Source organism: Hypomesus transpacificus, chromosome 15 (assembly GCF_021917145.1).
Source record: "Hypomesus transpacificus isolate Combined female chromosome 15, fHypTra1, whole genome shotgun sequence".
In the NCBI taxonomy this organism is placed as follows: domain Eukaryota; kingdom Metazoa; phylum Chordata; class Actinopteri; order Osmeriformes; family Osmeridae; genus Hypomesus; species Hypomesus transpacificus.
The window spans coordinates 5,348,800-5,373,676 of record NC_061074.1 but is presented as its reverse complement, the minus strand read 5'-3'; the positions used below and the strand labels follow the sequence as shown (position 1 = coordinate 5,373,676).

The following is a 24,877-nucleotide window of genomic DNA, read 5'->3' as shown; positions in this document are numbered from 1 at the left end:
CCATTGTAGAAAGGCGTATAAAACTCTAACCACTGACAAGATGAGATACCGGACCCTGCCTTAGCCGAAAGGAGAACCATCTAGCATTTCACGTACTTGCACATACACATCTATCACCAGGATGCATTTGAGAAGAAGGATGTAAAATATTGCACTCTAAATATAGGAGAGAAAAACAAGGTTTTGTATTGCTTTTGGAGAACACAGTTCCTTGGAACAGTGTGTGTATTTTTAGTGGGCTACTTGAGGGCTTGTTTTTCTTCCTGCAGGCACGTTGTAGTGTTGAGCAACAGGAACAGTGTGAAGGAGAGAGAGAGAGGAAAGGAGAGCAACAGAGATAGGCGATAAAGATGCAATTCACCACAGTACTTATATCAACTGTGTTGGGAAATTTAGGGCACAAAAACCTGACTTTAAAAAGCTGTGAGACACACTGAAAATACAGGAACAGAAGACAACAGAGAGGCAGGACACAGAAACGAATGTCTGCTGACAAGATGACAGAGAACATACCTCCATGACCAAGAAGACAGAGTTGGGTGTTTCCTGAAAGAAAGGAAAGAAAGACAATACATAGGTTAAGGCCATCATTTCTCTTAACACCTGCTCAATTCCCCAAGGCTTCAAGATAAAGCTTTACCGTTCTAAACCATGAAACAGAAAGAGCCTTTAAGGCAACATTAGATGGTTCAGCATTACAACATTCAAGCATAACACATGGGTATGGCTGACATTGTAGACTGATGCCTATGACATCACTGATTCAATAACTGGGCTATGATATTTGACTGGATAGAAATATTAGGATTGTTGAAATGTAAGCAAAGAGTACACATGAAGGCCCCCCTTTACTCGTGCATCACCGCAAACCTACTCACTGACATGGGGTTGGGATTTTGGAAGCACTTTACTCCCCCACTACAAAACCATGGCACCCTTGCTGAACTCAAAACAGTTGAGTGGAGACATAGCCTGGAATCTGACAGCACTGGGAAGAGGCTAGGTGGATCCTCTTTCAGGGCCAGGCAGAGGTTGGGTGTTTGTGTGTGGGCACATTTGGGGTAATAGGGTTCAAGAGGATCTGGGCAATGTGACAACAATAAGCGTCACCGTGTCAACGTAAGGGAGCTAAGACACTGGAGCTGGGCCAAGTAATACCGGCACACCTCTGAGTTAAGCTCATGTTCTCCCTAGAAACAACAACATACACAACTAACTCCAAGCCCCTCTTCGAGCCTCATATAACCCTCCCCATTCTACAGACAGTTTCTAAGTACTGCTTTTAGGGGTTAAGGAATATGAGGCTGACTTTAAATGATGAGATAAATCCCAAGAGGTCAACTTCATGAGTGGACACACCCTGAAGCATTTCACCACAGAACGGGACTTTCTTTGAACGGTAATTCCTACTTTCTTTATACTGTACAGTGAAATAGAACAACCACCAGAGACTAAAAAACATTTATTACCGCTAATTTATTTCCACCTCAGCTCGTTTCTGTTACATGACCAGTCATCCTTGCCTTGGGACTGTCTGATTAGTAGATAGGCTTATGTAACCTTTTCCTCTCTGTCCAATCCAGCTGACTTGTAGCAGATTGCAGAGTAATGGGATCTGGGATTGATGCTGCTGGGTGGTTTGACTGTAGAGTGTGGGGGGATGGGCAAACTGGAAGAAGTTTTACCATGCCACAATCAGCTGTGTGTGTGTGTGTGTGTGTGTGTGTGTATGTGTGTGTGTGTGTGTATGTGTGTGTGTCAGCTGAGGGAATTACATAACAAGGTGGATTTCAGCTCACGGGGGGATGGGGACAGGGAGGAGAGAGAGCACAGAAGGTGGAAGCAGGCCTGGCTGGACCGCAGCCTGGCGAGGATGGGGGAGGGTGGAGGATACGTCAGTGGGTCTCTGACACACCCCTCCCCTGACCCAGAGCAGAAGAACGTAATTGGTCTAACAAGTGGCGGTCACCAAGGGCTCACCAATGCAAACACGGAACGTTCTTCATTAAAAGAATATGGGTTCTAGTGTTACCCAATACATCACATTGCAGACTTTGTCTCAAGCTGCCATTTGAAAGTACCACTACTAGGAAAAGGAGAGAACACCCAAATTGTTGCTGAGGAAAAAGCTATAGTGTTACAAGATTCAAGTCTGGATTTGGACGGATGTTGTCCCTGGCCGTGCTCATCACTCTGGCTCTGGTTCTGGCTAACTGTTTGTGATTACAAGGAACCTCAGAAGGCTTCTGGTTGTTGAAGAGCACAAGACACAGTTTGTTATGTTTATAGGCATAAAGTATAGGCTAGCAGTTGCTGCATGGATGCAGCAGAAAAGTAATAAACAGTGACTGGATTAGGAATTCACTGGTTTGCATTTAGGATTATGAGAGGGCTAGTAGTTTGCTAGTGGAGCTTGATAGTTGTTGTTATGATCACAAGAATACATTGCACTGTTTATTTTTATCTTCAATAAAGTAAAAGGCTACTCCCATATAACATGTTGGAATGTACAGGGCATGACAATGTTAGTCTCATAGCCTTTGGATGTGGGGACATTGAATCCTCTCTATTCCAAAACAACAAACATCATAAAAACACTTCTGTTAACATCATATACACTTCTAATGAATGCAGTCATGTTCAAGAAATAACGCGTTGCACAATCGCAATCCACTTGCTGACCGGTCCACTGGTTAGTCACCCAGCTCTCTGAGCTGATGCCAAAGATGTGACAATAACAAAGTTTGATCAAGGGTGGAGACAAACGTACTGGAACACAGAGGATATAGAACAGAGAGATGCTGTTGTTGAAGAGAAAGGATAAAAAACATTACTACCCTAACACACACACACTCCCAAAGAATGTTCAGAATGCCAAAGTTTTTCTCAGTAGTGTTGGGTGTCTTGTGTTGGTTGCATCATCCGTCCACACAGTGAGCAGAGTTACATAAAAACATGGGGGGGGGGGGGGGTTAAGGGTGTTTAGTAAAGAAAATGGTGGAAGTCTTAGGAAAAGCCCTCTCCATTCGCAGGAGGCCAGCGGGCATCTGTCACGCAAGTTCAGGGTAATCCTGATAGTTCAGAGTGAGAAGCCATCTGAGGAACCACAGGCTCTGGATACACACAAACACACGCAAAGACGGACAGAAGCTGCAGTGGTTTGTGTGACTCAAGATGTGAATGGTGATATGACATGATAGTGGTTAATGTGGGTTGATGAGCAAGCGGTGCTTTGTTGAGGTGTGTGCTCATTCAGGAGATACACAGGGAATGATTGGGTGAATATATAAGTGGCAAAGCACTAGACAGGCTGTCACACACACACACACACACTCTGGCTGTCACACACACACGCTCTGAGGTAATCCCCTCACAAAGACATGGGATGTCCGAATGGAGGAACTGTCTGTCCTGATGAGCTGCCCCTCAAGATGAGGTCAAAGGGCGCATGGCCAGAGTGACGATTAGAAATTAGACCAACTAATGAGGAACACCTGGCCCCAGTCCCGACCCCAGCCATAAGCCAATGACTACAAAGTGGAGGCATAATCTCCATGAAAAGCCAATGTTGTAGAGTAAACAATGACAGCGTACTTTTAGTTCCTTGGCTTTGGTTTCATAAAAAAAAGCTACAATGAAACAAGGTGCCTTCAGGGCTTGGATCTAAGAATACGCAGCGAAGGTCGATTAGTAAGCTGTGGGTTTTATGTTCACTCTTATTCAGTTGAGGCGTTAATGTGTATACAAACATCAAAGTAAACACAAGACATGATTCCCAGTTCCCCTCTTGGGGTAAACATAGAACAAACATAAGTAGCACCTTTCTGCTACCTTGTTTCTATGCGTTTGTCTTTGTGTCTAGGAGTGTAACAGTTACATGCAGGGGGATTCCTCTGGATTTAATTGGGTGTGCCAGAACAAGTACTAAAACTCCAATATTTTTCTTCTTATCCCCACCCCTCTTTTCATGAGGTCAGTCAATCCTAACTGACTGACTGTATGTCTCATGCATGCACACACACACACAAACACACACACACACACACACACACACACACACACACACACGAGAGGCCCCTCTCTGGATTAGGACATCGTGTTCCACTACAGGAAGTTCAGGTTTTGTTTTGGACGCTTTGCTGCGTAACAGCCTCCTGACCATGTGACGTTCCAACTTCATAAACAAACCCACCTCCAAGCTCCCTCCCTCCTGCTGTTTCCTTCTGGCTCGTATCGGTCATATTTTTCCCTCTTCTGCTTTTTGTATATTAAATCTGAGTGCCCGTGGGTGTGTGTTTATGTGTGTCTGAAGTCCTTCACATATGCATAAAAAACTAACTCTTCTTCACAATTCCCAGCCTTTCCCCTTCTCTGCTACGCAACTAAAACAGGGAGAGAGCCGCTGAGCTGGGCTCTGCTATACAGCCTAGAGAGAGACAGAGACTTTCCAAACCCTGTTATTAGAACTCTGTCTCGCACAGCTGCTTTCTTCTAAACCATAAAGAAAGATCAGGTCCATGAAGAACTGCAGGGCGTTACGTAGCCTAGCTAGGCCTGTTATTAAAGAAGTCATGAGCAGAGCACCGTAGGCTCTATAGAAGCCCTCTCATCCTTGCATTGCTGCCAATGCTCCCACACTCAGACTTAACAATGCTTCTACACCGCAGCCCCCCAACAACTATACAATGACATGTAAGGGCCCAGTGAAACAAAAGATAAGCCAACCTACAGTAACTTGAAATAGGTCGGCTGAATTACATTTACATTTAGTTATTTAGCAGACGCTCTTATTCAGAGCGACTTACAGTAAGTACAGGGACATTCCCAAATGTGAATAAGTAGGGTATATTGCCCCATGAAAAACAGAGAGTTGTTGATATCACAAGAGAGAAGACTGATTTGGAACTGTCAAAACATATGGTTATTCAAGTAGTCAGGTCTATGTATCGAAAGCACAGGATTGAGGTGGGCAGCGACATGTTGAAAGTAGCCTTACACCTCCATGGCAAAGCTCCATTCAAAACCATTGAGCTTGTCTTGGTCCATTCTTGTTTGTCAAGAGGGAGTTTGTTAGGGCTACTACATTATGCATAGATGTGATAACTGCTCTCTCACCTCTTTTGTGAGCCTAAATCACCCAGACAAAAGACCATGAGTCAAACCACTCAGTGCCTGCACAGTGACTTTAATCACACCAATGTGTTACTGTGAGCAGCCATGCTGTGGCTTTGACAGCCACTGTACAGTGGTATTAGCTCACAGTAGTGTGAGGCAGGGGACAAGCCCAAAAATAGCAATAGTGTGGGCTGTGATTGTGTGTGTGTCAGATGTGAATCATGGGTAATAAATTGCTTACCTCCATATCTCATGTATCTGTGTGTTAAAACACATTGTGAGCGATTTAAGAGTGAGTTAGATATAGATTCTGACCATGTGATGTTTGTGTGTGTGTGTGTGTGTGTGTGTGTGTGTGTGCTAGTTGTGAATGATTGATCACATATGTTGTGTAATGAGTGTGTGCACCCCTACCTGCGAATTTACCCCATATGGAGATCTGAGTGTTCTCTCTCGCTCTCTCTTGGAAAGGGCAATCCGGTCCGTGCTAACGAGAGCCCTCACACTCTAACAAAGGCCACTCTTCCACCAATCACTAATGGCCATTGAGTACATGTGACATAGCCTTAATGGGCCTCGGATGACGTTGGCATCAATAACTGCCACTTTCAATTGCACGACAACAAGATAATTGTCAGTGTTTAATATAGGCAGGTAAAAACGCTTTCAATAGAAAAGTCCACCACAGATACTGTGGTTTTCCATCATATAAAATGAAATGGTTCTAGCTATATACTTTGCCAATGGAAATTTGAGATTAGTATCATGGTAAATGATGATTCCATAACAATAAGGCACCGAGATTTCCGATGACAAAGTGTGCATTAGGGATAAACATGAGCTTTCTTATCTTAGACACATCCTGGCGAGGAGAGCTAGCGGTGAGGGCAAGGTGGTAAAGGTCAAAGGTCACATTTCAGCAGTTGAGCTGACAACAAGGGTCTGGAACCTAACTTAGACCCAATAAACCTGCACAGGATGGAGGACAAAGGTCTCTGTCCGCCAGCTGTCCTCCTCCTGGCACCGATTCATGCCATGGCAGGGACAGCAGCCACTGGGTTAGTCGTAGAAACCTCGTTTTTATGCTTAGTTCTTTCAATGTATTAACCTAAAACAGATTGCTGGGTCTTTGGCTTAATGCCTTTTATAAGTAATCAGCAAAGAAATCCCAGGGACAGTGCTTAATACTTGGAACAGACACCTAGGGAAATTGGGTGGAAAGGGCAGAAAGCAGCAGACAGTATACTTTGAGGCTATTGCAAAAGTGAGTTGAATGGTGGCGAGACACAGGAGGCAGAGACCAAAGTCTTCCCAAACTGTCTGGGTCACAGAGAATTCATCGATTTTCCCAACAGCAACCTTGTAATGTAGCTTTCAATACAGCCAATGTTTGTCTGTCCTTCCCTAGGGAGAAGACTGCAGAGTATCTGTTAAACACTGCCAGGACACTTCTGGAACCCTCAGCCTTGCGGATTACACAAGGAGGGTTGCGTTTATGGGCGCTCTGGGCAACCTGTGAACCGAGTGAAACCAACCAGAACAGCTGATGGGACAGGGCAGACACCTAGGAAAAATTATTAAAAAGGGAGACAGAGGGGGGGAAAAGGAGGGGGGAAATAAATAATTACAGCATGGGACATGGATACAGAGAAAGGGGGAGAGACAGAGAGAGGCAGGATTCCAACAGCCGCCCACTCTTTTCCATTAACCAACAGATCACAACACACCACGCACTGTCACTGAGAGGGGACTGAACAGCACAACCAAGTTTGTTTCTATGAACAGAGAAGAAAGGGAGGAGGAGGGAGAGGATGGAAGGACCGAGTGGGAAACGTACAGCGAGAAAGAAGACTGCCCATCAAAAAAGGGCAAGTCAGCATTTAACTGACAAAGAATTGGCTCAAAGAGGAGAGGAACAGACTGAATGAAACCCTTGAAAGATAGAGAAGAAGAATGAGAGCTCTGAAGGGACTAAATCCCATCATGGGAAATACACACTGCAACACTAGGTCTCAGCCAGAGTCCCCCTCCACGTTGTGTCCTTTCGGAGAGTCCCTAGGCCTCCTACTACCTCGATGCCAAACGCGACAGCTGCAACGAGGCGAGATGGCCCAGTACAAAGAGGCCCAGGGGGAGCACACTGCTCTGGGGAGAGTGAAAGGGCAGCCTCACAGACAAGCAAAAAAACATACAAAGATCACATGTCTTCTTCAGCTGGGCTGGTGCAGCAAGAAAAAAAAAAGATACAAAAACTGTACTAGGATTTCTGTCCGAGTTCCGTCAGGATAGGCAAAAAGGATTTGCCCCAGGTCAATTCATTATTTCAGCAAGGCTATGGTTGGTAATATTTTTTTAAATGAGGCGCCAAAGAAAAACAGCATAGTAGAGCAAGGTCGGATGTGACTGGTTCCAGCGCAAATAAATGAACTAGTTTTATGTGAGGATGTTTTGTTAATACTGCGGTAGGGCACATTTAGGAGGTATATTATTAATTCAGCACTACATCTTCACGACTCAAGGACGCTGTCTGCGCTAAAAATGGTGATTACATCAGTTGAGTAAACGGAGGGATGAGTAGAAGGATGGATGGATGAAGGGCTGGACGGACAAAGAGAGGGTGGAGGGCAGGATGGACCAAGCAGCAGTGTTGCGGTGGAACGTTTACGTAAATACAGGAAGTCCACTGTGTAGGTGGTGCTTGATCATCAGTTCAAGGGCTCTCTTCCTCTCCCTCTCCTCTCTCCACCTCGCTTATCTCTTCCTGTAGGGTGGGAACCCGAGTGTGTGGCTTTTAATAGGCAGGGAGCCGCCCATGGTGCTACCAAAGGAGGAAGCACAGCCCCTCACAAACAGTGGACAGAGAGCGGGCCCTGCCTGAGGTCAGCTATTCACAGGCTGGTTGCTTCCTGGACCCTGATGAGTGGTGATGACATCATAGTTGGGTGTTTTTGAGGGAGTGACACAAGTGATGTTCACTTAGAGCCGCTGACACCAGGAGAGAACACCCTGCAATGTCCTTTTATCTCACAAGACACAAGCCAATGACACCACAAAAGGATATTAAGATGCACTCTCAAAATAGCTGAGTGGTGACCATTTTGTTCATCCACCTTGAATCAAATCAAATGTATTCGTATAGCCCTTTTTACACCCAAGCATGTCACAGAGGTCTTCACGTACGCCCATAGAACTGCCCCTCAACCAACCTAAACCCTCAAGGAAGACAAGGAAAAACTCCCAACAGGAGGAAAAATGGAAGAAACCTTGGGAGGAGCAATTCAGAGAGGGATCCCCTCTTCCAGAGACGGTTGGTAAGAGAGAGGAGCAGAATACAGTCTAAACATAGTCATACAGTGTCAATGGGTTTTGAAACACCAAAATCCATTGTTCAACTTTATAGATGTAGGACAGGACCGGGAGGACCTTGAAGCACTGCAATAATGATGATGAAGGATCATGGACTGAACCATGCAGGTTGGTTGGTGTCAGTCACTGGCCATTTATGTCGCGTCATGTGGGTAGTCTTATGTAATGTACTGGGAAGTCCACAAGCTCCAACAGGGCTCCGAGTTAATGTTTTACACAGTGTCCACAGCTCACACACATGTGGAGCTTGCTATGGGTATATGAGAGGGATGTCGTCCACAAACAAGTACTTATGAGGTTCTTGCAAAGAGCTATGGTGGGTCTGGCAAACACATCCACATTAAGCAGTCAGGTTACACTCTGTATGTATCTATATGCTAGGCGGTCCTACCAACTGATTAGCGTACAAGCAGACTAACACAGGTATTCAGACTGTGAATAATGAATTTTCCTACTTTATCCTTCATAAAGGGCTTCATTCACAAAGGCCAAAACACATTTGCTAGATGTGCTGATCCACATCCAGTCAGTGTACTAAGGACTCAAAGTAGGTTGAATCTCACATAACATGTAGATTTTGCGCGTAGGTTTAAGCTTGGAAGGCATAACACAAGCAATGATCCTTTTGACCTGCTTTAAGTATTTATGGATGCAGTTTCCAGATACACCAGTTTTTCCTTACTGGAGAAGCTCCATATATTCCAGTTCAAGTCCAAAACAAAGCTGTAACCTCCTGCATGTCTGGCACTAAGCTAAGCACACATTGTCAAAGAACAGATTGTTGTGGAAATAGTCAAGTCAACCTGTCAACACACTTAATCTACCTTGTTACAATGGAAAGCAGATAAGAACTCACCTGGACATCATAAAGCGCCACAATATTTTCATGTTGAAGTTCCTGAGGAAAATAGGAAGGAAAACAAAAGTCTTAGTAATGCCATTAACAACATTGACATGATGACTTTTATCGACTTTAGTCAAGGACCTTGACGTCAATCACGTTGATGAATGCAAGGTCGATGTCAAATCAGTCTTTAACTACGTTTCCTAGATAAGTATAAAGCAATTAGGCCTAAGCAATGTGGGCAACTCACCTTCAAGATTTTTATTTCCTTGCCAAGCAGGATTTGGGACTTGGAGAGGTTCTTCTTATTAATGCTCTTGATGGCAACCTCCCAATCAGTCTTCTGCATAGGAGTAAGTGGGGAGGGAGACAAATATTGACCATTTGTTAAACAAGACCTGTGTTTGTGTGTGTGTGTGTGTGTGTGTGTGTGTGTGTGTGTGTGTGTGTGTGTGTGTGTGTGTGTGTGTGTGTGTGTGTGTGTGTGTGTGTGTGTGACCATAAAGCTCAGACAAAATAGCAGGCAATAACAACATTGTCTGGATCACCAAGAGATGGATCAGGAGGTAAAGAGGAAATCTAAGACGTTGCAACAACGTACACCCAAGCCATGACATGACCCTGAATGACAAAACACTCAAATGACATCTAGAATTCTACTTGTCACGAGTTCTGCCCTAATGAAGAGATGGAATTTCCTAGGGAGGGTGGGGTGGGGGGGATGCATGAAATACATCAGTCATGCATCTCCAGCTAGGGGTAGCAACTAGCTATACGCATACACATATCGGTGCTAAATTAATCCTTTGCCATTGAGCCGAACACCTCCTTGTGTAGCGTAACGACAACTGAAATCAGCATAAAGATAATGTGTGTATGCCCCCCACTCCTCCATAGAGCATGCAGGAAAGTGGCAGAGTGAAATTCTATGTCTACAAAAAAATGGAGGCTTTTCAAATGAATCTAGGTTAATAGGAGATGTTCTGTGGATGCACTCCAAATTTACAGTGCCGCTGGCCTCGCTGACCTAGCACAGAAGGCTGCACGCGAGCTGTAGGGAGTGAGTGAGTGTGTGTGTGTCCATCAGTATCCATCCCCAATCCAGTGACAGCATGCTCACCCAAGCATGGACAGAGGCAGTGCAGCAAACGAAATGCCTCATACAAAAGAGCAACTCCGTTGGCCTATCATGTGATTGCGATGAGCAGATAAGGGGCGGGGTATTGATTGCAACCAACCAAATCAAGCTAATGACCAGGTGGCATGCCAGTGACACATAATGACACAGATAATGCAGAGTAAGCACTTTTACCAGACAATCTAATGATGATTCATGGATCACTTGATGATATGATTATGGAATTGCGTCACCAACTTTAGCATGAAGATACTAACAACAGTGTTGTATTGCTTTTTTACTATAGTAAAACCAAAGACTGTTTTCTTGTTGTATTCTTCAACAGTCATTTCAATTCAACAAGTCTAGACTGTTCTATTAGTAGCACACATTGTATTGTTATCTTATGTGGGAGCTGCACATAGTAGTCAATGAAGTTCACTAACCATACACACGAACAGAGCATAAAGAGTCTGCACTAAACACAATATTGGGCAAACTCCACTGTTCTTTTGTTGTGCCCTTCAAAGTTGGGCCTAGCATGTTCAACGGGCCTATAATAAGCTGAGGATGTATGTGACCATTTTAATGAGCTCAGAGGTAGTCTCTGACACAGCAGGCCAAAGAGAGTCACCTGCTTAAAGGATGAGGCCATCCATCACTTCCATTGCTGTCGTCTTTGCATCTTAGGTGGAAAGACTCCTATAAATAAGTGGCATGCAGATGCAGGGACATATGCTAAATACGGTCGTCACATGCCAAGTCCTTCTAAACGGACTTGTGCACCTCCCTACCGGTGGATGGACACACCAACGCACTGCACAGTTAGAAAAGGTACAGGTACCTTACATATTTTCTCTGTATAACTGTAGTAATTTCAAAAGACTACACAAAAACAAAATTGAAAGACTACATGGATATAAAACAAAATAAGCATGTAGGTCAGTATAGGTTAAAATACATCTCTACAAACAGACAAATAGACATGAGATGCATTCGAATTAATATCTAACATGGTGTAGCCTATGTGTCAATATGTAGAGATGTATTTTGTCAACATGTGACCATAACCTATCATAAAATCCCTCAAAAAGGACCACACCTCCACTCTTGCTGCTCCTAAATGATGGATTTCATTGATGGATTCAGTGCTACACTTATTGTGGCTATAGGAAGCAATGATGACCTCATCTCCTGCATCACATTGAATGTGGAGCAGTCTCATATGTAACACTCTCCCCCACTGTGTCCTTTAGCTGAGCTTTTAGATACTGCCCCACTTCTCGTTCATGTTAATGTCCCTGTGCATGAATTAACATATTAAGACATCAGTCAAGCCAGTCGATATGGTTATTTATCTCTCTAGGGGGGGGGGGGCAAACATAATGTAAGATTACCGTATAGATAGCCCCACGAATGTCAAGTACATCGATTATAAGGGGTGAATATTTCATCAAGTCTAAAATGGGCATATGATGGCTCTCCTTCCTTAAAAGGTTGAGGGAAAAAACATCCAGACTTGATCCTTTCCAACCTCGTCAGCGAGTTATTTACTGCCGATTGAGTCATCGGTTTCATGAATGGATGGCTCGCGTTTCTATGCGCCCATTGCACTCCTCATCATCGGAGGCTAACGGAACACAACAGCATGCATTGAAACGCAATCTCTTAGAAAAATCAAGGTAGCACAAAGGTTGGCATTTTTGGTGAACTGATGATTATGACACATTGTTGAATTCAAGTTTACAAACATTGTTGTTGTTTTTTCCTTTTCTTATGTTTGTAGGTTAAGGGAAGGGGCGACATAAGCAAGATACCTTTAAATAGTAGCCTACTGCTATTTACCTTTCTGTGCCTTCCTTTGAAAACCACTGCAAAAGCTCCATGTCCCACCAGGTCCTTCCTGCTGTACTCGAAGTCTCCCACAGACTCCATTGTCAAAGGATGTATACTTTTCCTTCAAGAAGGATCCTTTTAGCGATGCGCGTAGGTAAATGATGCTCTTACGAATCCTGGTGCAAGCATCCACCTCTAAACGTTGCTTGTTTTGCTGTCAAACAGCAATACCAGTTATAGTGATGTTCACACAAGACAGGTCAGTTCCATAGTGACTGGCAGTCATCCTTGCATTCAATTTCACCTGCTCTGATATGACTTACTGGTTGAGTAACAAATACAAGCCAGGATATGATGCAACTGATCACGTTCTAGGAGGCAGGAAGCCTCAAATTATTCGGTGGGTTACCAGCGCTGTTGCCAAGGTTTGGAGGTGCTTCACGCTGTAGCATTCAAAATCCGAAATGGCAGTCTTTGAAGAAAGTCACAATCCGAAGATACACAATGACAGTTCACCGTTGTCAGCTGTCAGTGTCATTGTAACTCTGTTACCTAGTTTACTTGCACCGCAAAGCTAGAAACCTTCAACTTAGTAGCCATCAATGGTTCAGCTCAAAGCGTTTTTGCTTGACAGTCTACATGATGCCAATAATTTTTATAATTAGCTTGCAACCACCAGACACATACAGACACCTAGATATCTAGTCCGAGAGTGACATGCTGCATCTTTGACAGGCGTCATATTGTCCTTTGTTGCTTGCAAACATGCTAGCGAGCTAGCTATCACTACTGTCTGCAGACAGACTGCTAGCTGGGTAGAAAGAAAGCACTATATTACATATCTAAAAGTAATTGTCAACTAACACGTCAGTTTCAAAGAGCATATTAATGTACAAAAAAATATTTTCTATAAACACATATACGCAAGATCTTCCGATGTGAATAGAATTCTAAGTCACAATAACAATTACTTCACGTCCGCCGTGTCAAGCAAGAGGTTCTTTCTGATATCGTTCTCTTCTTCGAGAACAGTGACGTTTGAACGATAATCAACTATTTAATCCGTAAAACATCTTTAAAAAGTCGCCCTTGCATCTCCATCCTCGTTAGATATACAATTAAAGAGAATTGTCTGTAGAAGTGTCTCCAATTCACATTCAGACTTTTTCGCTTTACTTATTAAATTGTCTATTTACTATCTAGCTAACTATATTGTCCAGTTCGCTCTTAATTACATGATAGCTAACTCGATTAAAGTAACAACATTCTCGTCTCAATCTGTGTAGCTATCTTGAATGTCCTATGTAGTGCCGTGCTGAGAATTTATATGAAATCCATCCGCGTAGTCTTGATTACCTTCCGCCAGTAAGGTTAGGTCCTTGGTTATTCGGCTCTCGAACACAGCCATTTCAAAGTATAACCCTCTTTAAACTGCAATTTTAGGCAATACATTTACAAACAAATTGTGTAGGCCTACTCTGAATAAATGAACAATAAAATATAGCCTACAGTATTGACTTAATTAGACATAACACATTTATTTCATGCTAATCCTATGATAAGTTGATTGAACTGCCATACATTGCAATGTAAGAATTGTTTTACGTGTTAAAGTTTAAATTATGGGCAGGCACTTTGTCTTGGGACACCTGCATGCAAAGTAGTGGTGGCTTGTTATACGGGCTGTTTGACGACTTTGGTTCGTTCTGATTTAGCCCCATCTAGCGTCTGTCCAACTGTCACCTTGTTCTACTGTAGCCTACTCCTGATATTAGTATATTTTATAAATCCATCATTCTAACATGGGACACATGAGTTAAACATATATTTGAGCTTCAACTTTCCACATGACAATGACCAACGGATGTATTTCGATGTTGTCGTTTTCCGTGCGTATATCGATCTACTCCCATGCCCACAAATCAACACAGTCCAAAACCAGACATGGTTTTACCTCAAAGACAGAGACAACTCCCCTAAAATCAGACAGAAAAATTGAAGAATGCAGCTAGTCAGTGAATATTTTCTCTTACAGACAGTTGCTGATCTAGAAATGTGCAGACCATAGGCAGGAGACAATTGTGCAATACATGGGCTGTAGCCTACCTGTACAAAGTAACAGACAAAAACAATAATACGTTAACTATTTAGTATTTATGACTGTACTTTCATTCTGAAAATACATTAATTCCGTTTATTTTAGGCAAAGGTTGTACAAAATCAGCCAGATAACATACAAATTGTAAATGAGAAAGGGCATTTGAAAACATCAGTGAGTGGGTTGATTCAATAGAACTATTTTTAACTATACATCACTGGGTTTTAGTTAGGCTATATGTCATAATTATAGAGAACAGTGAGTGTAGTAAACAGTAAGTTTAATATTATATCAAACTATCAGTGCTTCAGTAAAATCACTTTTTATACTTTAACCATTTATAACCATCCTTTGAGGTAAGATTGACTGGTCTGATACTGCTAAGGTCCACACGGAGAGGACAGTCCTTTCAGAATGTCTCATTTGATCTTCTTGGTTTTAGGGGTGCTCTTTCCTTTCTGTCCATTTGAATTGTAAGTGGAACTGAAGAGCATTGTCAACAGTATCATTAGAGGAACCAGGAGGTAAGGGGCATAGATAGACACGAGGGTAAAGCGTTCCTGCATGGTCTGTGGTCCAGGGTGAGGTTTAGTGGGGAAAGGAAAGAAAAGAATATGTGCTAGGATGGGGACCAGCGTGGTAGCCACATGAGTGGAGTACACAATGGCTGGTGTCCTGATCCACTTGCAGCCCCCTGGAAAAATATCGATGTGTTAACATCTATGGTATCGATCAACAGAAATAGAAATAGAAATAGCAATCGTCTTTACCTCTGCAACTACACTGAAAATGCTAATGACCACAACCCTAACTCAACCGATGTTTTGTGATTATGTGGTGTGAAGAACAGTCGACCAACAATCTAGGTGTAATAGCTGTGTACTAGCTGTGTACTTGTTTTTGCATTTGTACAACCATGTTATGTAATTGGAAGAAAAAACAATTATAGGCGTAATGAAACTGGTCATTCTCAAATAAAATTGTATTTGTACCTATAAAACACACTCGGGTAAATAGTGTACACATAATGCACCTGAGACTAACATCCACCAGAGGGAACAGTAGGGCTTTCCTACAAAACATGTTCAAAAGCAAGGGTCTAGTTGCAACACAATTTCTTTCTATGTTTCAGGATTTCTTTCTTCTTTCTCTATATGATAAACAAAGGGTTTTGTATTGAAGTCATGAACCGACCTTTCCAGAAAGCATAGGCAGCAACGGGAAAGAAAGGTGTTTGCACCAACGCCTCGCAGAAGATGAAAGATTTAAACCAGACGGGGGGATCCAACATCATGGGGTCTTTAAAATCATTTGCATACCATGTCAGCAGATCTTTCAACTGTAAAAGAAAAATATATAATAATACATTCTAAACTTTAAACAATATGACCCCAGTGAGATAACTGTTGTGTTTTCTTTATATATATATATATATATATATATATATATATATATATATGTAGCCTATTCAACGTTCCAGCCAGGAGACACAATTTGAGGCCAGCTGTAGACCCACGTTGCACTACAACTAGCCTAATCACATCGCAATTACAAGAGACGTCAAACACCTACCGCTTGAGGATACACATGGGTCGGCAGCAATGCTTGGAAATCTATGAAGATTGTGATAGGAATGTGAGAAGCGAAATAAAAGAAAAATATAATCTCTAATATGCGAAGAATACCCATATTGTCTTTCGTGATTTACAAACTTGAAATTAGAATGGAAAATGGAAATCTGACAGGAATGAAATACAAAGCAACGCTATTGGCTGTGTCGTTGTACCACATGTCATATGGTGTGATTGTATTGGTCCTATTCTCGGTTGATCCAGGAAAAGGGCGGGTAGGCCATGTACGTAGAAGGCTTCCGTCTTGGCAAATAAACTTGGAATTTGAACTTGACAGATCTGCAGATACAACTACTAAAGTAGACTCATTTTAATATTTTATTTTACGACCTAAATACTACGTGCTACACAAAACTATTGATAAGATCGTGAACAATACATTTAAATATATTGATGATTGATAAATGAATTAATTAAGTACATTTATTTAATTAAATAAACTAGCCAACCTTTTTGTACACATTATATCTAAGCTTTCCGTCTTTAAATATTTCCTGGATTTATTTTCAGATAGGATGTTTCTCAATAATAATGTTATTATGAGTTTACACTTCTGTCATTGTCATTTCCATTTTCTTCCTATTAGACCAACCGCAATTCCTCAAATACAGGAGACAATGGCACCATTTCTAGTTGGAGGCAATCAACATTTACATCCAAATAGCATTTTCTCTAACAGCCTTTGACAGACATCAATTATCATTTAGCCTACTGACTGCTCTCTGAAAAGGTTTCCTTTAGTTAAACAATTGCTTCATTCAATTCCAATAACACACATTGGTGGTTGTCAGTCTCTGTCGTCGACGAAAGTGTTGGGTTTTCTACATCCACGTAATCCTGCAATGAAGAGGGAAATTTAAACGGTGACTACACCAGGGTGGGACAGGGTGTCATAAAACGGAGATTATTCCTCATCAATATTTTGTTATTTGCCGTAGAATACCAGTATGCTCCAAGTAATTGTGCAGTACAGAGAGATGGATGGACGCTTACTGAATCATTTTCCATAATGTCCTCCAGGATTCTAACAATGTCTGTGAAGGAGGGTCTGGATGTGTAGGGTTCCAACCAACAGTCATGCATTATCTGGAGTCTGGAGTGTTTCCATTAGAGGGTTACAATACCAGAATAACCATGTGGGAGAAATAATCAGCCTAGACATCCCCTTATTAACAAATGTATATACTAGCACATAAACTGTATGAAGTATATCACCTGATCATTAGCTGTGTTTACTTTATAGCACATTCTATTACTGAACAGAAAACCAACCTTAGCATGGTTTACTGTTTGTTTAGTGGTTGCTGCTTCTCCAGCCTATTCATGGCACTCACATTTCTGGCCTACAGCCATCAGGCTGTGTGTTCTTATGTCCTGCACATATGTAATACACCACCGACTCTGAAGTCTCCAGATTTGGGTAGGGCAAGGTGCCTAAAGATAATAAGATATGATGAAAATATAATAACTTCATCTTAGTTTGTCATTTGTTCAAAAATGGTGGTGGCCATTTTGCAGCCAATGTTATAAACTCACCAAATGTCTGCATCTCCCACATCACAATGCCAAATGCCCACACGTCTCCCTTGAAGCTATAGTAGTGGTTTCGAAAATACTCAGGGGGGTACCAGCGCAAGGGTACACGCTCCTACACAGATATGGTAAAGTCAGTCAGCACAATAGATATCCTATGGAAACAGTTCTGGAGTCAGAACCATAAATATAGAACACCTGTTAAACTGGATAAAGTGTTAACAGATTGAACAAACAGAGATCATCATATAGCATAGAGTACTATATGGATATGTGACATATTCTCTGACCCGTGACATTTTTCCGTGGCTGCTGTGTCGGCTCCTCATACGGGTCAGGTCTCTGGCCAGACCGAACTCAGCCACCTTCACCTCCCAGGGGAACTTGCCCACCATGATGTTTCTCAGGGCCAGGTCACAGTGCACCACCTGGAACACATACTTAATCTGTCTTTCCTTATATCTGTGGAACTGTATGACTGCATGGGCCTCCCTTTGTGAGTGCTAGTCCTAGATGGCAGATAGGTATTATGAGAAATAAGTGTGTGCGCGTGAGTGTGGAGGGTATAACTGGGGCACCATTTTGGAGCGTAGGTGTTCCATGGCTAACGCAATGTGATAGGAGGTAATGGTGAGTAGGCTCTGCAGCTCGGGGTCAGAGTTCAGTCTCTCTTTGTGGGTCTGTAAGAAGCTACGCAGGGTCCCATAGCTCACGTACTCCATGATCAACACATAGGGCTCTGGAATAACATGACAAAACTATGACACACACACATTCTGAGTACATAAACAATCAAGATTGAGACAGTTTTATAGAATAGAATCAATTCTATGATGTAGTGTCAGCCATATTCATGAATGCAGAGAGAACTCTGACATGCAAAGTAAAAGATGTCTCATCTTTCTCACCCTCGGTAGAGTTCCAGTCCAGCAGTTGGAGGACATTCTTGTGGTGCACCAGTTTCCTCATGATCGTCACTTCCATTTCCACGCGCTTAGGGGTTACACCTTGTGAACACAATGGGTACTATGTGTCAAACCAGACCAACCAACAGTAGCCCTAAACCAGACTTGAGGCTTTGACATCAGAATGAGCAATTCAAGTTATTTTTAAGATGTTTCAGTAATCTACAGTTGTACATATTATTATCATGTATTATTGTTTCTGTCTAAGTTCAAAGTTGGTAATATACCCTCTTTGGCGATCTTGCAGGTAAACATGGCGTGCCCTTTGCAAGTTCCACGGTTCATCTTGGCCTTGTAAAACACGCCCTCCTTGCCTGCCTTAATAAGCTGCAGCAAGCTCAAGTCTGACTTGATAAACCTCGGACGCTAGAATAGTTAGAACCAGATCTGGGTCAAAGCAGATACTTAAGGTGTGTCGAATATAATACTGTAAATACATTTATTTATATAGCACAATTGAACAGAATCACTAAAGTGCTTTGCATTAAATGAAAATCCATCACAAATCCACACCTACCACAGGTAGGTCATTTCAGAATTTAGACCTGATCTCTCTCTGTTCTCATTCCAGACATAAAATGGCCTCCGACCAAGATCTTAGGCTGCTTTCTGACCCATAAAGAGTTAAAAGTTTTTTGATATACTTCGCCGTAATATACTACTTTCTTTCCCCTTTAAAAGGATGAACATAATCCTAAAATCCTGATTACAATAATTATTCTTTGTTCTGTTAACACACAAGCTCTAACATATATTTTTTATATTATCTTCACTCTTGTTCTGAGATTCTCTCTGCTTTCTCTTTGTTGATATGATGTGTAACAGTACAGTGGACTGGAAATACACATATTTCAGTGTATCCAGGTGAACATTGAATACACTGTCCCTATAAAGTATTCCTACATTTTCAACCACAGAAAGGATGTCCCAGTCCCGACAAGAATAAAGGGGAGGTAAAACCACACATTTTGTTGTCCAGTGGCATGTTCAAATGTTTAGTGTTGCAGCCATACCTGTTGCACTTGCCTCCATGGCAGTCTTGAGACAGACCTATTCTTATTTCTCTGCAGTGGTGTCTGCTCTGGGTTTCCTTTTCCCTGGCTCTCCTCAAAGGACGTGGGCGACAGAGTGCTGGGTGAGAGGACAGGAGAGTCGTGGTGGGGGATGTTTACCACTGACCTGGCACCCCGTAAGTCCCGAATGATCTGAACCAAGGAGCGATACCTGACAATGGAGATATGGACCAAGTAATTTGGCTACTATGTACAGTAGTATCACATAAAAGGCCTTTCAAAATAAGTTTGAATGGGACATTTTCCAGAAAGACTGTACCATCTCCAACTTAGATACTTGAATCTATGAAAATATTAACCATAAATGACCACACACAATAAACAACTTCAGAGTTGTATTACTCTTTTACAATTTCCCCTTAGGAATCAAAAGTTCTATCTATGTTGATCTTACTTTCTAAACCACAGAATCCCAATTACTATGAGAGTAAGGATGGTAATGGTGGAGACACCGATGAGGATGTAGTGTGTGATGCCCAAGGTCTCCATATCTGAAGGAACGGACACAGCTGTCAGTGTTCATGTGAAATTAGCAAAAAAACATTATAACGGTCTTAATAAGGTCAAACTATATCAAGGGTAGAGCAATGGTCACTGACTCAGTGAAAGTAACTCACTTGAAGTCGGGCTTGTGCAGTTGTTAGAATGGGTCATTCAGGCATTCTGACTCATCCAGGTGTGTTGATCATGTGTGATCTGCACTGCAACAAAGTTTAGGGTCTGTGGACAAAGTTTAGGGTCTGTGGACTCTTGTCTGTCTGTGAAACAAAACAAACAAAAAACAATATAAAGAAAATGTATGGTCATAAGTACACATCACAATCAAAATCCCTTCAAAAACCTTTAACCTCAGTTCATATTTCTGTTCAATTCCTCTATTTGTCTAATGACAAATTGACAACCGCCTGGAAAACGGTTGACATGAAAGTAAGTCTCACATCATGTAACAATCTCAAGCGAGTCTAAGGCAAGAAAGAACAACATTTAGACAAAACGCCTTACTTTTGTAGGGCCACCACCTGCCCTCATGCATAGAACAGCAACAATTCAAAAGAGTAATCTACAATCCACGATAGTCACAGCCTTTAAACCTAAATATAATGAACCAGTTTGTACTATTGAATATAGGCTCCTGCATTCAAACCCTGCGGTAGCATAAGAAAATAGAACTTATTTATGAGAAAGCAATTGTGAGAGGAAGAAGAAAAAAGAAAGATGAACGGTCCTATTGTTGTCGTAGGAGGAGCTTTCAACCACAAGCAGTGGGGGAAATGAACAGTAGCGTTTAGTGGTTCTCACTGACAGAACTGCTCAAGTTGGCAAATAAACACACTACCTGAGTGCTGTGTTGTCTTCCATACTTAACTAAACAAAAAAAATGACTATGGTTTAGGTTTTTACATTCACTTTGATTTTACATTCACTTTGACTACTTTTAAAGGCTGTAGCTATTATTTCTTATACCTGTGAATACTGTTTAGATGAAAACGACATTTAGTGAGCGTGTGTGGATACGAAAGAAATTTCCATAATCTGACTTGATAGTGAAATCAGAGCTGGAGTAAATTCTTAGAAAAGCCCCCTCTTGTAACCAGGGTAGATGTGCAGTAAATGTCAATTGTTTCATGGAAGAGGTTGGCGTGAGAAGCTGCAGTTCCAGTTCCACTGCAGAAGCAGGCTGGTCTGCAGAGACCCCCGCTGTAGACAGAGCTGTGGTTTCCTCTCACACAGACACAGGCCTGTCTGGTCTGTGACTCTACTAAAGATGCAAACACACATGCAAGCCCATAACATGCATAGGAATGAAAAACGAAATATACACAGCAAACGATTGAATTGCATCTGCAGAATTTAATTTGTTGCTTGAATATTTGTTACAGATCAACATTATCACTCCATATACAACTACAAGTACAGTCATTTTTTACAGTTCATATTCAAATACATACAGTATTATTGGCTTATTTACAAAACACGTATGTACATTTTCAATGTCAGTGCAATGTCATTTACTCTCAACAAAATAAAGTTCATTAAATTAACATCTCTCTTGACGATCCACTGAAATTAACTTAACACAACAAATATTAGACATAGGATGAGGATAAGAACAAGTTCAGTAGTAGTTGCACTACATGCCAAAGCTATACATGGCAATCTGGAGGGAGGGGGGTCTCCAAAAAAGGGAGGGAGGGGTCTCTCTCTCTATTCAATTTAAATCCCAATCACTTGAATTGGACATTTAATTAGTCCAATTCCAACACTGGCAGCTAACCGTAGCCACTTTTATTAAAAAGACAAAGCTTTGTAGAAGATGGAACAAAAAAAAGCTGAATATGCCATCTTGATCTTGTCACACAAAATAAGTGAAAAACCTCATCTACAACACAAGCCAGTTACCAGTTATTGAATGTTAAAAACAAAGAACTGAAAATAATATTTTAAAAAGTGTTGATTTAATTGGAGAAGAGTTTTATAGTACTCCTCAGTTTGCACAAAATAAGCCAGGCCTTGACACTCTCTCTATAACATTCATTTGACATCATTGATCAACAAATATTTGTGGGACAAACATTTGACTAGGGTGACCACACACACGGCTCAATACGCTTACATTTGTTTTACGGACATCATTTTCTGACAAAGAAAAATTAAAATGTACTTAAAGGACAGACATTTATCTTATACATCCACGATGACAGCACCCCAAGATTCAGCAGCTAAAAAACCTAAACAGTTCAAAAAGGAGGTTAGAAGGTGTATTTGCTTAAAATTCTCTCAATGATTTTGACAGCTAAAGGCAAGCAAAGTAATGAGATTTGTTGAACAGCAACAACAAATACTGAGAACTGTTAACGGTTCATCCTTTTTCAAATAAACAAAATCAGTTCACAGTGGTGATTTAAGATGCAGAAGCTCCACAGAAGAGCTTTTTGCAAATGCTCCTACAAACCAGACGTACAAATCTGCGACTGACTGAAGAGTTCAGCATAAAATACAAATCATATACGTGCATTTCCAATTCACAGTCTCCTCTGAGACCTGTCAAATGAACAAGCAGCGTGAGTTTTCCACTAACAACATTCATATACAAATACATTATTCAGAATACATATGATTTGCAGTCATGTGAAATAGGGACTCATGTTGCCTCAATGTATGACATTTCTACCAATTTTAAATGTTTAATCTTACTGTCCCCAAGTTTCACATGCCATCTGCTTGTGGGGCCTTGTGTTGGCTAGTACAATCTGTGAAGGACTTTGGCTTGACCATGGAAGTCTCTTCCAACTCAACATGGAATACAACATGACATCAGAGACGCAGACATATTTTAAATGCATTTGGCTGTTGGCTTGGCTACAGTCATCAACAAGTAGCTATACTTGTAATATTTGTCTCGATTGAACTGTCATAAACACATCATGATGAAACATCTGATGAAACGTAAGTGACATGCCGTGTCATGATGCACCCGGTGGTTTACCTCCTCTAGCTGGCAATGGCAGGAGACTACAGTAGAGATGCAAAAATGTTATTCATGTGACACTGGTTTGAAGGAGACAGATTTTTTTTTAACTAGCAGCAAATACATCATGCAAATAATAGTAACATGACAGCCTTTGGGCACTGTGCTTAGCAATAGCATAAAGACTTAGAAGGCAGCCCTATTAATTACAGTATCAAACTGTATCTCCATAGAAACAGTAGTGATTGGAATACCCCTAATAAAGCAAGTGTGCTTAAAACACCAACAATACAAATTCAATTACTATAAAATAAGTATTTGGATACAAATAAAAATAAATAAATAAAAATATATATGCAAATACCGTATATACTTAAAGCATCTCTTAGAATCATGATCTATGGCACCTGTCCTGAACATAACCCAGATTTACACTCAAGCTTAAGAGTTTTAAGCTAAAATCAACAAAGATGAAAAAGCCTAAAATAAAATGGGTGGGGTTTGATTATGTATTCATTCATAAGGAGAATTTTTTATTCAACAATAGACTTCAGTGCTTTATCAATTCACATGTCATCCTGGAATTACTCCACTGAAACTGAATTGAACCCAAACCCAGAAACAAGATCCATTAACTAAGTTAATCAACATTGCACAAATAACCTTCCAGGTATGGTGGTTCTTTCTTTCATTTTGGCTTGGTGGTTGTTAATTTTTGGGGAGGAAAAAGCCAAATTGAAAGCCAATGTCTTCCAAATATTGAGTTGTTCATAAAAGGAAAACTTACAGTGTGAATGTACCTCAGAGGAACTTTTAATACTGTCACAAATGCAAACAATGGTGAGGTAGCATGAAGGTTTTTATCTACTGACACCACTTGAGAGCTGTGGAGAGAGGGGGGTGCTAAATATTTGAATTGAATTTGTCAATGACTGCCAATAGTCCAAAACAGGTGTTCAACACATTTTCAAATACTGAAATAAATTGTCTGACAGATGACTATGGAGAGTAGACACTTACAGCTGCAAGAAGAGTTTAAGCTCACCTCACTGGGACTTTGGCTTGCGATAAACGCACAACAGGGGAAGCAGTTTCAGTTCATGTGCAAACCTCCAACACACATACCAATGTTGTGTTTTTTTTTATTTTTTATACAGTTGTTCAATGGCATGGGCTACACTCTTGTGTGATGTGGAGGGGAGTCATTTCACTGGGCTTGATGTGCACTGCAGTGTGCCAATTTAGTGCTTTTTAATTGGGGCTATTTTGATCCCTTGGCAACACTGACACTTGCCCGATGTTTTCTTGTTCAATGTCTCTATATGGAGAAAGTGCTGGAACGCACCCCATCACAAATAGGGTACCGTTATTCAATGTCGTCATAAGACATCCTTATGGGTCAGTTTGTGATGACTCAGCAAAATGCCGCCATTTTGTGCTTCCCGGCATCCACTAGCTGAAAAATAGTCTTTGTCCCTACCCAGCTGCATCTGTTAGTCCCGAAGGACAAGTGTAGGTTGAGTCTAGCGATGGAAGACAGTACGATCACTGGAGGACGCAGTATTTCTTGTAGTCAGACTCAAAGTCTTCGTCCATGCTACTGGTGTCGGCCATCTTTTTACCGTCAGTTTTTGGAAGGAACTGTGAGTAGTCCACTCCTTGCTGCTCATAGAAGAGAATATACGCTGAGTCGGTGTCAATCTCCTCAGAATGCACTTCCTAAAAACGCACAAAACATAATTAAAAGAATAAAAGCTTCTACATATAAGAATAAGTGCTAAGGATTAGGGTTAGTTAAGTAAGCTTTTTCTGAAAGGATACAGTGCAGTT

General features: G+C 41.5%; 4 protein-coding genes across 8 annotated transcripts in view; all 4 read right to left on the bottom strand.

The window, feature by feature from the left end:
* Positions 1-13,588, bottom strand: part of ulk2 (unc-51 like autophagy activating kinase 2) — a 32,556-nt gene extending 18,968 nt beyond the window's left edge. For 2 of the 3 annotated variants that reach the window (XM_047035269.1, XM_047035271.1), the window contains exons 1-4: positions 12,288-13,588; positions 9,576-9,668; positions 9,338-9,379; positions 514-546 (exon numbers count right to left, since the gene is read on the bottom strand). In XM_047035269.1, the coding sequence (XP_046891225.1) occupies positions 514-546; positions 9,338-9,379; positions 9,576-9,668; positions 12,288-12,377 (258 nt within the window). In that variant the 5' untranslated portion in view covers positions 12,378-13,588. The remainder of the gene's footprint in view (positions 1-513; positions 547-9,337; positions 9,380-9,575; positions 9,669-12,287) is intronic. The other variant, XM_047035270.1, reaches the window with a different exon arrangement.
* An 848-nt stretch (positions 13,589-14,436) lies between these two features.
* tmem97 (transmembrane protein 97) lies at positions 14,437-16,155 on the bottom strand. The gene is made up of 3 exons (XM_047035275.1): positions 15,949-16,155; positions 15,571-15,715; positions 14,437-15,070 (listed from the first exon to the last, which is right to left on the bottom strand). The coding sequence occupies exons 1-3, from the start codon at positions 16,063-16,065 to the stop codon at positions 14,796-14,798; spliced, it is 537 nt and encodes a 178-aa protein (XP_046891231.1). The 5' UTR covers positions 16,066-16,155; the 3' UTR covers positions 14,437-14,795.
* Positions 16,156-16,317: 162 nt separating this feature from the next.
* si:ch211-167j9.5 (fibroblast growth factor receptor homolog 1) lies at positions 16,318-20,804 on the bottom strand. 2 transcript variants are annotated; one of them, XM_047035272.1, is made up of 12 exons: positions 20,581-20,803; positions 20,196-20,336; positions 19,973-20,069; positions 19,519-19,729; positions 18,733-18,871; positions 18,449-18,547; positions 18,119-18,279; positions 17,831-17,968; positions 17,544-17,655; positions 17,342-17,441; positions 17,001-17,100; positions 16,318-16,844 (listed from the first exon to the last, which is right to left on the bottom strand). In XM_047035272.1, exons 2-12 carry the CDS (start codon positions 20,230-20,232, stop codon positions 16,749-16,751), a joined length of 1,290 nt encoding a protein of 429 aa, XP_046891228.1. In that variant the 5' UTR covers positions 20,233-20,336; positions 20,581-20,803; the 3' UTR covers positions 16,318-16,748. The 2 variants fall into 2 exon arrangements, 1 of the variants encoding a protein (XP_046891228.1); XR_006957145.1 differs by lacking the exon at positions 16,318-16,844 and having other exon boundaries at positions 17,011-17,100; positions 17,280-17,441; positions 20,581-20,804.
* A 605-nt stretch (positions 20,805-21,409) lies between these two features.
* usp32 (ubiquitin specific peptidase 32) overlaps positions 21,410-24,877 on the bottom strand; it is a 35,065-nt gene continuing 31,597 nt past the window's right edge. For both annotated transcript variants that reach the window (XM_047035267.1, XM_047035268.1), the window contains exon 34: positions 21,410-24,766. In XM_047035267.1, coding sequence (XP_046891223.1) covers positions 24,593-24,766 — 174 coding nt within the window. In that variant the 3' untranslated portion in view covers positions 21,410-24,592. The remainder of the gene's footprint in view (positions 24,767-24,877) is intronic.